Below are 17319 nucleotides of genomic sequence, written 5' to 3'. Positions count from 1 at the left end.
ATTAATAAAAATTAAAATATAAATAGGTGCACTAACGCCGAGTTGCACGAAATAAAATTAAAATTTAAGTAGAGATTAAACTAATTTAATCACAAGAATTTCATACAATTCGTACGATTAAATTAGTTTAATCACTACTTAAATTTTAATTTCTTTTCGTGCAACTCGGCGTAAATATCTAAAATTATTATTCAGGAAATAATTTTTAAAAATGTTCATAGTATACTGTTTCTAAAATAGGAATAAACGTAAAAGTAATTTTTATAAATATCCATATATTACAATATATAATATCAAACTTGGTTCGAAGGAACTTAATTGGTTCCAATACTCGATAGATTTGTCTGAACAATTTTGTTCAAACATTAAATTTGAAGATTTACGGTTGAAAATAAAGTCCCAAATTGTCAACTACTAATACTTTGCGAGTTACGACTGATTCGAAAATATATAGTCTTAGTTCATTAATTGTTTTGTAAAACTAAATGATTATTTATAATATTAAAACTAAAATACTAAAGATTATATTACGAACAATTTGTTCATTTTAATTAAAAATACTGTTTGTATGCGTACTTTATAACATAGGAACAATGTGATGGTTTTGACAATTACGATTATCACAATTCTTACATTGAAATCAATGTGATGTAAACTTATATACTATAGGTCTGGATACATCTCGGAAAAAGCTTGTTTTAGCTACTAAAGACAACGCTTAACATATTAATAGATTGAGGAATGACATTGAAATAATCATTAGTAAGTTACATCATAAATTGATATCGTTATAATAGCAATTATTAATAAAATTGATTCTAGAATAATTATTAAGTAACATAATTATGTTACCTAAGTCTTAATAAAACTAAGTTAAAATTTTAGTTGAATAATGTGCCACTCAGGAATGAATTTTCATACAAACATTAATGTGTAAATTATACCATTGACAATACCGCGACTAAGATTAAATCAAACATTTACTGTTGTAATTAATTATATCATTAAGACTTGCGTGATAACTAATTCTAATAAAATAGAAATGTACAAGTTACAATTGTAGTTGAACATTTATGACTAGTATATGATCAGATTCTTAATTAGCAATTGCACTTAATAAAAGTTTTTAAGCTTTCACAGTCACTATTAACACTTATGTCTTATCGCGATTGTCATTTTGCAGACGTTAAGGACACAGTCTTCAATGACAATAGCGTCTGTAACGGAAGTTTCAAAATGACAATCGCAAATGAAAAAAAAAACGACTTCAATTACATTGACAATTAATACAACGCAGGTAGACGAAAAAATAGTCAAGTAAATACGTGTTGTCAAAGATTAATAAAAAGCACTTGTCAGATCTCGATTAAATTTAAATAAGACCACATGACAAGCACCATCTTTTGACTAAAGAGGGATAATCGAAATCAGTTCACCCAGTAAAAAGCCCTTTTATGAAGTAGGCTTAAAAGATCTGGACTTACGTTTTGATATGAACAGCCAGTTCTAATAAATATAAATATCATAAGTATTCAAAAATTTTAAACTTTTATTACTTAGCGTCATACGACTGTATAAAGTTATCTACTGTCATTTTATCTTAAACTAGTATCTATATTTTAGATCAAAATATTTTTTATCGGTGGATAAAATGCTAAAATGTACTGTGCATGAAAAATGTTTACAACGAAGTAAATACCTGGAAAGATGGGCTAATTTAAATAATAAAAAAAGTGCTAATATTTTATAAGTAAATTTATATCATATAATTTTTAAGCCTACGTGTAAATACTTTTTTAAAGCATTATGAGATAAAGGTAAAATTTTAAAATGTTTATCAAGAAAAATTTTGTTGCTCCAAAACATATCGTTATGCTTAGAAATAGAGTAGGTAATGTAATTAATATTAATTCTTTGTGCTGAGAGCCATTTCGTCTCTAGTGGATAATGTTCTTGTTGAGGCCTTGCTTTTTGACAGTTGGTCACCTCGACGAAGCGCATATCTATAAAAGAAATTATTTTCATTATAATAACTGCACTAGTGTTAATTTACATATAAATGTTCAAATGATTGTTAAAATACGAAAATGTTTTTAAAATACAAACAAATTTTAATTATTTTTCCCTGACCCAAAATTGTCCATTTTGAAGCTTAAAATTCAGACCTCCAGTTAATTGCATGATACCTTAAGCATTTTTTTTTTTGTTTATTACCACGGATTGACAGTCAGTTTTTTTTTCGTAACATTTACTTTTATATAGTGTTCCTTATAATTAATTAATATCATAATTGATATTATTACGACGAAAATTAATTAACAGAAATAGGTAACGTATTTTGGCAAGTTTATTTAATGTTCAACATTATTTGCTTTTAAATTACATATCACAACAATTAGTAAAAACATCTGTGGTTTTCCGTGTTAATAAATTTATTATTGAAATATATTTTAATATTATATATTTTTATATAATATATAATAATTATTATTGTTTTGGTATTTACCTATTATTATTGTTATTTTTTTTTTTTGTAAAATTATTGTGTTTTATTTTAGTTGCGTGGTATGTACATTGTTGAACAGTTATCTTGTATTTTTTTTGTCTAGTCTTTAAGTTGTCTGTGTATCGATGTATGTATGTGAGTGTGAATAAACGATTATTATTATTATTATTATAATCATGTATATAAAAAAAAAATCGTCTTATTTTGTTTTGGACTGTAGTCATCTTTAGTTATTATTTGTGTTCATATACTAAATAGTTTATCAATTTTTAAGTTTGTTCTTAATAAAAAGTAGTTTTTTCAAATGTTGCCTCTCGTTAAACATACAAAGTAAATTAATTTCATTGTTTATATTATACTCTTAATACAGACCCTATTCTTGCAGCATCAGTAACATTGATAATAAAGTTCTTTATATTTGGTATTTTTAGTAAAAGTAAACATTAACTACAAATCCACAATAAAAAACCTTATGATTATTTAAAAATGTAAGTTTTTAAAAAACAGCGCACACTCAGTTAATTTAAAAAAAAACAAATAGTATTTAATATTTTCTAATCTCTCAATAATAAAAATGTTTACAAATCTATTGAAACCTCCAGTCTAGCCATCGTGTTATTCGCAAAGGGTTAGTTAACACAAAAAGCGAAGCCCTAAGTTGTTAAGCTCCTTAATGTCCAACTCAATTTCATGTACCTTTACTTTCATTTCTTCCTTCTGATATACTGTATCTATTAATTTCATTTTGTATGTCCTCAATCGTTTCTTTATTAGAATTTCTCATCCGATTCATAGTAAATTAATTCTCATTAAAGTAACTTATCTTACTGTACAGTATTCAATACTAAACTAAGACACAGATCGATGGGTTTTATTTGACGTCCATTCTTCTCATATATTTACAGTTTTAATACTGTCTTTGTCCGGAGAGCCAGTTCGGATTGTATCTAAGCTGTCTCTGTGCTTGTAATCTTTAAGATCACGTACAATTTTATGTTTATTGTCCATTGTCATGTTTCCAATTTCTTGTTTTCTTTCAAATATACCTTCTTTGATCCTAAGTGAAATATAAAATTCGTATACCATATTTTATGATTTTATGTAATGAATATTAATTATGGTGGAACTTTGATTTTACTTTTTCAAGATAGTATTTAACAAAGAGTGTGTTCAAGCTTGAAGAAAAAAAGTAGTATCAAAGTTCTAAGGTATTTTTTTTTGATGATAGGAATAGTTGAAAAATGAATGAATAATATCACGAGTATATAACAGACATTTTACTAACCTCTTTTTCATTAGGTTGAAGATCTTACGCTTGCAGACGAAGATAATGAAAACAATGAGACCAATAAGGACGTTGTAAGAGTCTACAAATTGCCAGATATAATCAGCCTTAGGGTAGAGGGCACTGATTACCTCCAGAAGCCAATTGATACCCATAACGATAAACAGCTTGACGTATAGAAGCAACCTGAAAAACCAAAACATTTATTTCAGGCAAAAATAATTTATTTCAGGCAAAATTAATTTTCCAGATGACATAAGCTAACACTCGATTACAATTAAAAGTCTAGGTAAAAGTGTAATCTTCTCTACAGCTGATTTACTTTTTTCCTTGAATGGTTACGAGTTTACAAGTATACAGTGTACCGTTAATAAGTGGCAACAATCATTATTAATGATTAAGGGAATATTTCATCAGTAACCTTTATATAATTTAAACTTAAACCAAAATTCTTATCGAATAAGAGTTATATGAAAGAACAACTTTTATCAGCCAATCCCTAGACCGACACTGGCCGAAAAAAAAAAACGAGTGTGCTTTAGGACACACGACTGAAGTAAAACTTCTTTAGCTACCACAGTAACATAAAAAACATAACTCTCTCTCTCTCTCTATCTTCAATAACTTATATCTCCCCCTCAACTTCCGTTCGCCTCATCCGATCACACTTTTCGTAACTCTCTCGTCACGCATTCACCAGTTTACTCCCAGTGTTACTCCGGTTAGTGAAGAGTGCGTAAAAAGGTTTTAAGTCAAAAATCCAGTAAGAAATTTCATTCAAATGATTTCCTTACACGACAGTGCTATAGGTAAGTAATGAAGTTTTTGCATTTTGTCATAATAAACCCAACCTCTTTTCTTTATTTAAAATATATTTTACGTGTATGTTTTGCATATTATACTTTATTACAAGTGTGGAGTCCTTGTGGGTCTCCCCATCGTGCCTCGGAGAACACTTTAAGCCGTCGGTCCCGTTTGTTATCATATACACGTGACCGCTACCCATAGTAGGGAATATATTTGCATTGGTGCAGCGTGGTGTATTAAGCTCTGATTCTTCTCCTAAATGGGGAAAGAGGCCTATGCCCAACAGTGGGATATTACAAGCTGAAGCGCGTTATACTTTATTACAAGAAATAAAGGATGTATTAAAATTTTATAACATTACTACGCCGTTATCATAATCGATCTATACAAATTAAAATGAAACGCTAAATGTGTTGCTAAGCGCAAACTCGGGAACATTCTAGATAATTTTTTTAAGTTTTCTAATACTTTATTCTTTGGTTCTTGTGGGATTAAAATTTTGGCTTAACAGAAAATTGAAAAATATCAGAAAACGTAACGACTGTTTTTTTTAACTTAACACGCGTTTGAAAGTTCGCAAGACTGCATAACGTATGTCGAGTCAGTTAGTCTATAATATTTAATTTTATAGACTAACTAAATTAGTATATAATTAGGAAAGATTTGGTTTTTTGTTTGTTTGCATTAAATAGGCTCCGAAACTACTGAACCGATTTGAAAAATTGTTTCACTGTTGAGAAGCTACACTCTCCGCAGGTGGCTATAGGCTATATTATACTTTCAAAAAAAAAAAAAAAAATCAGAAAAAAGAAAAGAAAGTTGGTTGTCTGTAAAGTTGGATCTCTTTAAAATTGGTTTACAGACGATAGTTTAACGTGACAACGTCATTACAAAACATCTCCTCGGACGCATAGGTCAATCGAGTGGTGCAAGCGTACAATGGCCGCAACGGGACACCTTGCGTAACGCGACAATGAGTCATCCTTTTTTGTGCATCCAGCCGGCGTTGTCACGTCAAAATATTTTGAATTTTTGTTAAATACCCGTGCGAAGCCAGGGCGGGATGCTAGTTACTAATAAAATAATATTTACCTCTGTTGTTCTTTCTGATGTTTATCATGTCTGGCACTTTCTTTGCGTTTCAGAACAGATACTTGTTTTTTGATTTGTGTTATCTTCACCGCGGTCATTACAAAGAACACCATGTTCGCAAACCAAAGAATTACAATCGGACCGTACAGATACAGCAATCTGCTTTTACCTGTAAAGTAATAGTAAACTTATGAAAAAATATTATCTATCTATATGTGCACGTATAAAAATATATAATTTTTATCTTTGGTCACGTCATAAATGAAGAATAACTGTCTAGTCTGTCCTTTAAATTGGACGATTCCATTATTAATTTTTTTTTAGTTTTTATAACAAATTGTAAAATATTCTTGTATGTAAGGAATGGAAAATTAAGATTATTGCGCAAAATTCAGGAATACTTTAGAAAAGTGTGTGATTATTTGAGCATCATGCGTTTGAAAGATTGAAGAGGTTGGGACGGGACCTTTGCCGAGTCAGTATATTGTCATTCTTAAGTCGATTCACCAATGAAGAAAATAAAATCGATTCAATTTCAAATCTTTAAAAATATTTTATTACTACGATTTCTTAACTTGGTTGTTAATAAAAAATTCATCTTTTAAAATACAAATAGTTTTTATTTTTACTCTAAAGAAGAGTAAGGATTTTGGACCAATTAGTAAATTGTTTGTGGACTAACATTTGAATGTAGAGTACAGCGGATTATTTCGTATTCATCTTTTAACTTTAAATACCCCGACTTGGGTAACCTCGACGTTACAGAAGATTACAGCTAAATTATACTGATTTCAAGCAGTGTTATGATCTTTTTGGTGAGTAGGATGACCAGAGCTCCTGGGGGGAATTGGGGATAGGGTCGGGAATGCGTTTGCGATGCTTGTGCTCTTGCAGACGTCTATAAGATACGGTAATCGCCTAACACCAGGTGAGCCGTACGCTTGTTTGCCAGCCTAGTTATATATTTAAAAAAATCCCCATTCTATATCTATAATATTTTGTAATAGGTTAGTATCAATTAACCATCCAACTGCTGGCTTTGAAATACACAGGCCGAAGATGGGCAGCAGCGTCTTCGGTGCGATAAAGCCAGCCTTGAGGTCACCAACCCGCCTGCCAGCGTGGTGACTATGGGCAAAACACATGAGTTCACGCCATTTTTGGCGTATGGCGTGTGATTTGAGTCTCTGACTCTGGAGTTAGATTTTACAAACTACGCAACGGGTTCATGCCATTTTTGGCGCAAACTTGTGGAGGCCTATGTCAAGCAGTGGACTGCGATAGGCTGAAGTGATGATGTGATGTAGTATCAATTTACCAGCTAAGAAGCATCCTTGGTGTCTCAACAATGGTAGTAGAGGATGTATTGGAAGGCCAGAGAACTCCAGAGAAACCATTAGAATGGTGAGAGCAGTTGGGAAGCCAAACGCATATATCGAATACGCAGTGAATTTAGCTTGCACTGACATATTTTCCGCCCCCATACCGCGTTTACCGCTGAAATTATATCAAAATAACTATAAATTTGAAATTTAATTACTGAGTGTATTAGGGAAATCATAATTTTAAAATTTTAAACACTTTTGTATTTGACATATTTCCAATTGAATTACATAAATGATTTATTTGCATAAACAAAATCAATCACAAACGTGAATATTATCTTTAAAAAAAATTTAAAATAAAAATAAAGTCGAAAAGTTGTTTACATTACATTGAAATTCGTAAAATAGTCTAAATTGTTAATTCGTCATTTAAAAATCTAAATTGTTAAAGTGGATTTGTGAATATAGCTTTTTGTTCACTTTTTGTACAGGAAAATGTCAAGATTACTTGTATTACAATTTGTTTTACGATCGAAGGTGTATATAATGTAAAGGCCACACCGTCATCCTAGGTACCTGAACGTCCACCAAATGTCGAAGCACATCACGTTCAACCAGAAGAAAGCAGACAGCAGCGAGAAGTAGATCATGATCGCTGAAACGTAAAAAGTATATTTCCCGCTACACTATTTCTATTTCAATAATAACACATTACTCTTTATTGCACATAAAAAGTCTTATATTTACGAGAGAAATGTACACGAGGCGGCCTTATTGCTAAGGCAGCATCTTCCATCCTCAGGAAGAGTAAATTAGCAAAACGGGTTGTGTTCGTAACATCAGAAAATGTATAAGTATGAGATATAATAATTGTGTTTGCAGGTAAACGAAGAAAACCCGACTTCAGTTATATCGACAAGTACTACAACGTAGGTAGACGAAAATATAGTCAAGTAAATACGCATTATCAAAGATCACTCCAAAAGTTGTAATCAAATCTCGATGAAATTTGAATGTGACCACATGATAAACATCGGCTTTCGATTATATTAAAAATTATCAAAATCGGTACACACAGTAAAAAGTTATGCGGATTTTCGAGAGTTTCCCTCGATTTCTCTGGGATACCATTATCAGATCCTAGTTTCCTGGTATCATGGTATCAAACTAGGGATATCTGCTTTCCAACAAAAAAAGAATTATCAAAATCGGTTCATAAACGACGGAGTTATCCCCGAACATACATAATATATATATATATATATATATATATATACGGTCGAATTGAGTAATCTCCTCCTTTTAGTCAGTTAAAAATTACATACATACCTCCATACATACATACATATACTGAATATACATATACTGAAAGAAGGTTATCAAAAATAACAGTATTTTTTTTGTCATTATTATAGTTACCTAGTAAAGAAATGTTATCTCAGTTGATAACCTATCTGCTGTGTTGTTACGGCAGTAAAGAATATAGCCACCCCCTCTCTTCCCGTGGGTGTCGTAAGAGGCGTCTAAGGGATAACACAGTTCACAAGCCGACCGATGGCGGGATAATCATCCAACTGCTGGCTTTATGAAATACACATGCCGAAGGCGGACAGCAGCGTCTTTGGTGTGACAAAGCCAGCACTGCAGTCACCAACCCGCCTACCCAGCGTGGTGACTATGGGTAAAACACATGTGTTCATACCATTTTTGGCTCAAACTTGTGGAGGCCTATGTCCAGAAGTGGACTGTATAGGCTGTAATGATTATTATTTTTTTATTTTTACGTCAAAACATATAAATTAATTTATTCCAAAATAAATTGATATAGTAAAAAAGTCAGTTTTGATCATTTTTCTAGCAAATGTTTTCGACTGCTTTCAAAATACGCGCCTAAAATTGTAAAAAAAAATATAAAAATAAAATAAAGACTCTGTTCTAAGGATGGCTGGTAGTAAAGGCAGTAGCGCCAAGGCCGGCTTTCGTAAAAAGAAAATAAGTTAGTTGTATGATAAAATATTTAATAAAATAAATGATAAAATGTCTGCGGTATCATTTTTATTGATTATAATCAAAAATAATTGAAATTAATTTGTCCACATTGAAGATCCGTTATAAAATTACGCGCCATCAAAACTTCATTCGCAGAGAAATGGTTATATGTCCTTGACCTTTCAGTAAAATAAAACCTTTTAAATCGGAAGCGTAGCTGATAAAATATATTTTAGTTAGTAAGTCGATTGAAAACATTTATTGTTATCGAGTAGCATTAAAATTTCAGTAGTGGAATAAATATAAAACCATCAACGTTACCAATTTCAAGCTTAAAAGTTTAAAAATAAATTCAAATATATTGCTTCTAAGAGTACCTATGCTGTGTGGTTACGGCAGCAAAGAATATAGCCACCACCTTTCTTCCAGTCGGTTTCGTAAGAGGCGACAAGGGATAACACAGTTCTACTACCACCTTGGACCATAAAAATTCCCACCGATGGCGGGATAACCATCCCAGCCAGGTCACCAACTCGCATGCCCAGCGTGGTGACTATCGGCAACACACATGAATTCAACGCCATTGTTGGCCTGAACTTGTGGAGACCTATGTCCAGCAGTGGACTGCGTTAGGAGGAAGTGATGAAGTGACGAAGAGTTGATCACTTACTGCACACCATATGAGCTGAATAGTCTAAGAATAAGCAATCAATATAGTAATTTCAAATAAGCGTCATCAAACCTCGTGTACTATTGTAATAAGATTTTTTTATCCATCTCCATTCAGCAATTTGCTATAAACAGATATTTTGAACTATTCATTTCTAGTATGGAGTGACATATTTTTATTTGGCTACTCTTTGTAATGATAAAGCCTTGCCAATAAGATATAATAGCAGGTGTTGTAATGATAAATGATTATTAACTACTCAATGTTCTACGAATGTTTTAGTGTTGTTAATAATAAGTATTTGATGTCAATCAATAATGGCCTATCGAGAGAGATATTTTAAATTGGATCTCTTATATCTGATCTTGAACTGTATCATAACTTTACATAATCTAATAACTCAACAAGATTAATGCTGTTGTTAATGTAGAAATGATAGCCGCATCAATTAGAGTAAGAAATATTGGGATATTTTACATTTACGTCGCTATCTCTGTCAGATATGCATCACAAATCAAAATTATTTAAGTAGGCTTCAAAAGCATTTTTAAATCGTCATTTTACAAATTAAAACTATATTAGTTTTTAAATAATTTGTATTGGCCATACAGGTGTTTGCCATGGTCTGGGTGTTTGTGCAGTCCTTGTAGATCTCCTATCCTCCTCGTGCCTCGGAGAGCACGTTAAGCTTTCGGTCCCGATTGTTATCATGTACACCTGATAGCGATCGTTACTCATAGTAGGGAATATATCCGCCAACCCGCATTGGAGCAGCGTGGTGGATTAAGCTCTGATCCTTTTCCTACATGGGGAAAGAGGCCTATGCCTAGTAGTGGGATATTACAGGCTGAAGCGTAAATAATTTATAGTCAAAGTATTTAACTTAATTAAACGTTAAAGTGTATCTAACACTAATTTGAAATACACATTCTGCAAAGTAGAATCTTCAAATAATTAATTATCTTCAAATAAACTTTAGTGGGTCACAGAAAGAAATATCCTGCTCAAAATATGGCTATAACTGGGAAAGTAGACTCAACCTTACAGAAGATCACAGCTAAATAAAATTGCTCTCAAGCTGTGTTGTGTACCTCTGGTTAGTAAGGTGGGCAGAGCTCCTGGGGGGGGGGGGGGGGTGTTGGGTCGGCAACGTACTGGCAATGCTAGTGTGTTGCTGTTGTTTATAAGCTACGGTTATAGTTTACCACAAGGTGAGCCGTACCTACTCTTGTTTCGCCACCTATTTGTATAAAAAAGGTCTTAATCACAGAAAGAGGCCACAAATTAATCATAATATTCCGTTGGTCAAAAATTTGTTACCTTATAGCTTATCAATCAATAGTTTCATAACTAATAATAAAAAAAATAATGCAACAAGTACCGTGATGGTCAAAGTGCTTAGTGTATCATAGACCATAAAAGTTGACGATATTCGATGAAAAGTTGTCATTATGACAATAACCTAGAATTATCCAGTGATAATTGTGTTCAATAATAATACAACTATGTATGTACGCGTTTTATGTATAATTATATTTGCATGTTTGTGCTATTAAGGTATATTCGATTTTAAATAACATGGTTATTCTCATTGCCAAAACTATTCAAAAACGGGATATTTACCATGTTTTTTTGTTTTTATTTTGCGAAGTTCGATATTTCGACATTAGCCACGAATGTCTTGTTCACGAGACGTCTCGACCGAAATTCGGTCAAAAAATTTGATCATGTCTCGCAATACCGCTTAAAGCTCGGATGGCACCCAATAAAGTATCGTCGTAACCTCCATGTCATAACTCTCCTTTATTCCACTCTTTTCCGTCCCTCTTCTCCGCTCTACCTTAAAAAACGCTTTTCTTTTTTTGGTAACCCTACCGTTCGCCTAAATCTTCGCTCTCTAGATGACAACAAGCTAAGTATGCCAACCTGTAACACGAACTCATTTTCCAATTCGTTCTCAGTAAAGGCTGTAAAACTGTGGAATGCACTTACATCTAAAATCAAATCAGTGCCCAACTATGCCCTACCATATCTGTCTTCAAAAATCGTGTTAAGAACTATTACAAAACTATGACTTAATTTATTATGCGCATATATTCGCTATTAGTCTGCACAAGCCCGTTAAATTTCAAGCTCCTTTCTGGTGGGTAGTCTGGAAGAGATCACTATTCTAGTAATAAGACCGTCCGTTGCACGCTATGCAATTTATTTTTAAGCTTCATATTTGTATAATTGTTAAATTTCACTGCGTGCAATAAAGTAATTTATTATTATTTTTATTATCAAAGAGATACTTACTCAGACCGAGACAAGTTTGTTCACCAATGTTGTCTATTTTCAATAATATCTGCATGGTTGCCATGCCGACGAATCCGACGAACAAGCAGAGCAAGTACGCCATCAACACGCGACCGTGCAGGTTGCGCAGCTCGGGCAACCAGCCGTACACCGCCACAGTCGCCAGGATGAACACGCACGATATTATCATACCTTTGAAAAGATCGTTTTGAATAAGACAACAATTATGAAATGCACATTTTAAGTTTCTAAAGACCAATAATTTATAATTTTACCAGATGGAATAATATTTTATTATTTTATATGTGGTTTTGAGTTACATACGAGTATATTATTTATACATAGTTTTTTTATTTTACATAGTCAGTAAATTGAATAATTCGATTTTTTTTTATTTGACAATATTAAACATTACAAGTAAATTTAATTCTAGAACTTTGTGACCATGTTTATTAATGTCTATATCGGTATTCAAGTAAATAATATACATAATAATATTTTAGGTCTAAAACAATCCTGTCAAAATCATTGTTTAATTATTTCATCATATTAATATAATTTTGTTAATTTCTTTTTGGATATATATGATTTTCTCTTTGTTCGTAATGGATAAACTCTGAATCTACTGAACCAGTTTAAAAATTCACCCACCATTAATTAGTACGCTGTGTTGCCACTTATATGCAATATTTTTTCTTTATTTTTTTTTAATTTTTTTGATAAATTTCCAGTTTTTCATGCTTAGTTAGTATATGCATATAATCAATTACGAAATTATTTATAGATACATATATGTAGAAGAGTGTAGTATTAGAAATTTAACACAAAAACATGGAAATACCAAGATCGTGTAGGTAATATACGCGCGCAAAGCCAAGGGCGAAAAAATGGTAATTTTGTAAAACAAATACATACAAGTAGACTTCATGACATAATGCTCCTCATCTTTTTCGATTACAAAGCAAACGAGAGCATCAAAGCTGCTCGTTCTATTGCCTGTATCATCTTCAAAGATGAATGTGTCAACGCAATATGAGTCAGGACCATGCAGAATCCATGGTGGTATGGTTGACTCCACTTTGACGTACAGCTGCCCATCCTGTAAACAAAATATGAAGGTAATGTATTGGAAATTATTCTTGTTATGTGTATTTGTATAGAGGAAGAAATGCTAAAACGAAATCATTGCGCCTTATAAAGGAAGAAAATAACGTAAAAGAACAGAATTCAAAACGAATTCTAACCCAAAAGTAATTAATTGATCTTATAGTACACAACGGATTTGTAGTTTTTAACTTTTTAAATACCAATGACGGTAAATTATGTGAAGAAAGTTTATAAATACTGTGTGTACTTATATGCGTATCTTTTGTAATTATATAGAGAAAGAGTTTCATAATGGGTTGTAATCATAATGCTGCCTAAAAGTTAAGACATACGCATTAGTTATACTCATCATGACTTTCTATTAAAAGATAAATATTCAAGACAATATCAACCTCCTAGGTACAATAATAATTACTCATAGTACTGAGCCGAAAAATATAATTCGAATTTTTTCATACGACTACATCAGTCGGGCTGCTTTTTTATATGTATAACTAGGTTGGCAAACAAACGTACGGCTCAACAGATGGTAACCGATTACTGTAGCTTATAGACGACTGGAATACTAGAAGCATCGCAAGCGCGTTGCTGACCCTATCTCCAATCCCCCCCGGGAGCTCTGGTCACCTTACTCACCAACAGGAACTCAACACTGCTTGAAAACAGTATTATTTAGCTGTGATCTTCTGTAAGATCGAGGTACTGCCTCAGTCGAGCTGCTGCACATTTTGAGCAGAAAATTTCCTGCCGTGCCCTACCTCAGTTAAGAATACATATTTTGCTCTAAATTTATAGTAAAATATGTCTTGATATACTTCGATAAAATTTATTAAAGATTTAGGGTGTTGCATTATGTGGAACCTACTCAACACAGATTTATTGATCAGATATTACCCCAGATTTTATTTCAACATTTAAATATAAACAATAAACTACAGCTACTAAACTACGCTACAGTTACAAAAGAATAGCAATAAAAAGATGGAATATAGCTGTTCAATCTAGTTGTATTTTTTTCATATAGACTAGTTTTGGTTTTCGAAAGTTTGGCAATATTTCAGTTATTTTTTGACATTCAAATGAAAAAAAAAAAACTTGGTCACAACTGGCGTATTAGATCTTCTGATGATCAGCCAAGACAAAATCTGAGTATCACAACAACCCAACAGTTGGAAACTTTGGGCTTTTGGATGAATAACCTCAGCCTTGAAGACTTCAGCTCAATTGAGAATTTTTACGACTCCTTATTATTTTACTTGCTATATATGATCTTTTCGATTCTATAAATAAAATTTTAGATATCTATGAAACAGTTCCGGATCATTCGTATTTCTAAAAGAAGCTTAGTTTTAGAATATTTTAGATTTATCATTATTGAAAGAAGAATATAAACTACATTTCTTTATAACAAATATAAAAAAATATAATAATATAATAAACTTACAGATCTTATTTCGTTTTTTTGATAGAGAAGGTGGCCTAAATGTACGCGTATCTCATTCTTATTACACTGTGGCTTATGGTAATTTACTTGAAAACTATCCGATATAGTTTTACTTGGCACTTTTAAATATTCGTTTGATTGAAATCTAAATGGTTCTGCTGTTAGTACACACGACTTCTGTTTCCAATCGTATCCCTTACCAGGGGCACAGCATTTTAGGATGCATATTCCAGCTTGGCATTCGCAAGCTGTTATATTTCCATTCTTTCCGAAATATTCAGACCGTCGATATGTATTGCCATCAACATTTTCCAAGTTTTGAATTGTGTCACATCTTTTTAATGCACTATTAGACTTTATAAACATCAGAGAAAAAATCAGTACTCTCCACATCATTTATTGTTTACGCTTAAGAAATAGGATCTAAAAATTAACAAAACTCGCGCGGTTATGTGTATAGAAATGCCTATGCAGTGGTTTTATTACTTATATACTTCAACTTGTGTATTTTGCAAAAAAAATAACTTAAAACCGCTATAAATATATTTTTTCAACTATATTTTTTGTTGTATAAACTGTACTGTAAACTAATCCATATTCCTAAGTATGAAAAAGTTTTGAATGACATGCACATGTGAATGTCTCTCAAAATTATTTTCTTATTGTGTAACAGTTAAAATTTGTATAGTCTATTTTATTATATGTATTCGAATATACTGTCTCTAATTTGATTGATAGAAGGAAATAACTTGTGAAATTAATAAAAAAACATATGTGGTGTCATGGGACACCAGGTAGCAACGAAGTTCCTTCGGATAGTATTAAAAGCAACACAGTTTGGAAAAAAAAATGTTGAATTTTATATATATTTTCTAATTCTTGATTTTTTTTTAATTTTTTTGATTGGCTTTTAATTAAGTACATAAAAGTATTTAGGAAATTTAGTATTTTAGAAAATAACAAATACCGCAAAATAAAATAAATCAAACAAAATAGTAATAATAATAATTCAAACTATTAAGTGAAATAAAAAACACATGTCTTTATTTATTTTTATCGACATTATAAAATTACATAAATAATTTAAAATAAGTTTATTAGTAATATTTTAGTTTTACAAACGTCATATTATACAGACGTGTGACTGATATTACGTCACTTCCGTTATATGTTTTTACGGTTTTAGTATCACATTTTTTTCAGTTCACTTGCCCAGCCAAATGTCAAGCCTGCCGTAAGAAACTTCGTTTCAAAACTTCGTTCCAATAAAACAAAACGACTTAACTGAAACAAATTGTAAACAAATAAAAAAAACGAAAACTTTCTTGATACTGATGTCATTATTAGAACTTGTTTAGTAAAATTTATTAAATTTATTTATCTTTAAAAAGTTTGTTAAGATATAAAAATTAGTTAGATACTCTAAAAACTAAAGATAAGTCAACTTTTATAAAAAATAATCATTATTCGTTTGACTGAAATCTGAATTAATTTCATAGTAAATAACAGTCAGCGTAGTTTGGAAATATGTTTAAATTACAGGAATATAAACATTTTTCGATCTGGTTTGAATCACAGCTAACACTTTTCTTATTCTACAAATGTTTATTCAAGTATTTTTGGAAAGTTTTGATTAAAATCTCTGGAGCTAGACTTAAATCAATACAAAAAATACGACTACGTAAGTGGATGCCCTATGGACGTTTCAAACACGAAGAGAACTACAATTGCTGTCCCTAACTTCTGACCTCACTGGGGTGTGTAGCGCCAACCCGCATTGGAGCAGCGTGGTGGATTAAGCTCTGATCTTTCTCCTACATGGGGAAAGAGGCCTATGCCCAGTAGTGGGATATTACAGGCTGAAGCTTAAGTAAGAAACTCGAGAACGCGCAAATGAGATGCTGTCAAAGATTTAGTTTAAATCTTAAGTTTATATAAAGATATTTGACCAGAAACGGAACGTGAGACTGTTACAGACTCGATCGATCTATTTCAAATGCTAAGTAAAATTTTGTTATCAAATTTATTCATTTTATTTCATTATTTAATTCAATTAATATAATAAATTAAAATATATCAAATTTATAGGTTATCTTGTATTTGTATGACTACAGGAATTAAAATACATTTTGCTACTAGTTCTTTCCAGACTAAATAATATGATTATATGATTTTAACCGAATTCAAAAATGAGGAGGTTTCTCAATTCGACCGTATATATATTTGCTAGAAAGGGAATATCCCAAGAGTAATACCATGATAAGGAAACCAGGATATGACGATGGCATCCTAAAGAAATCGAGGGCAATCTTCAAAAATCGTAGTAGCGACTATTGCGTTTGTTACTTTTTTTTCGTCCATTTACGTTGTATTACTTGTTGATGTTATTGAAGTCGGTTTTTTGCCAGCAAACACAATTATTACGGATTTACTCAACCGTGCTCTTAATATACATATAATAGTCATGAGAAAACCAAGTATTTTACGAAAAAACTTTAATTTGTGTTATGATATCATCTTACACTAATTTGATGCATTTTATTTTTCTAATGAATGAGAAACATAAAGGATATATATCTTTGTAACAAACGTTTTTGTTATAAAATTATTTCGCGGCTAATTTTAACAATTGTCGCGTTAAGTTGATTTTATTCTCGATAGATAAGAAATCGACCTTAATTTTTTATAGCTTATAGCGTATTTACATATATCGCTTTAGCTTTTTGTTATCAATTTTTACCATTCTCGAGACCAATTTACCACGAGAAAGACAGGTCAGAACAAATGGCCTAGACA

At 31.6% G+C, this 17319-nt stretch overlaps 1 protein-coding gene and 1 long non-coding RNA gene across 2 annotated transcripts in view; one reads left to right on the top strand and one right to left on the bottom strand.

Annotated features, from left to right (window-relative positions):
• The first annotated feature begins 2547 nt into the window (after nucleotides 1-2547).
• LOC123656333 lies at nucleotides 2548-10021 on the top strand. Its single transcript, XR_006743521.1, has 3 exons — nucleotides 2548-2684; nucleotides 8094-8099; nucleotides 10009-10021. It is a non-coding gene; the product is annotated as an uncharacterized LOC123656333 (long non-coding RNA).
• LOC123656332 (G-protein coupled receptor Mth-like) overlaps nucleotides 3036-17319 on the bottom strand; it is a 40097-nt gene continuing 25813 nt past the window's right edge. The window contains exons 2-8 of the mRNA XM_045592031.1: nucleotides 12888-13071; nucleotides 11973-12164; nucleotides 7592-7670; nucleotides 7009-7187; nucleotides 5691-5859; nucleotides 3792-3977; nucleotides 3036-3563 (exon numbers count right to left, since the gene is read on the bottom strand). Of these exons, the coding sequence (XP_045447987.1) occupies nucleotides 3398-3563; nucleotides 3792-3977; nucleotides 5691-5859; nucleotides 7009-7187; nucleotides 7592-7670; nucleotides 11973-12164; nucleotides 12888-13071 (1155 nt within the window). The 3' untranslated portion in view covers nucleotides 3036-3397. The remainder of the gene's footprint in view (nucleotides 3564-3791; nucleotides 3978-5690; nucleotides 5860-7008; nucleotides 7188-7591; nucleotides 7671-11972; nucleotides 12165-12887; nucleotides 13072-17319) is intronic.

Source organism: Melitaea cinxia, chromosome 9, assembly GCF_905220565.1.
Source record: "Melitaea cinxia chromosome 9, ilMelCinx1.1, whole genome shotgun sequence".
Classification (NCBI taxonomy): domain Eukaryota; kingdom Metazoa; phylum Arthropoda; class Insecta; order Lepidoptera; family Nymphalidae; genus Melitaea; species Melitaea cinxia.
Note: the sequence above shows the minus strand (reverse complement) of the source record. Positions and strands in the feature narration are given on the sequence as shown.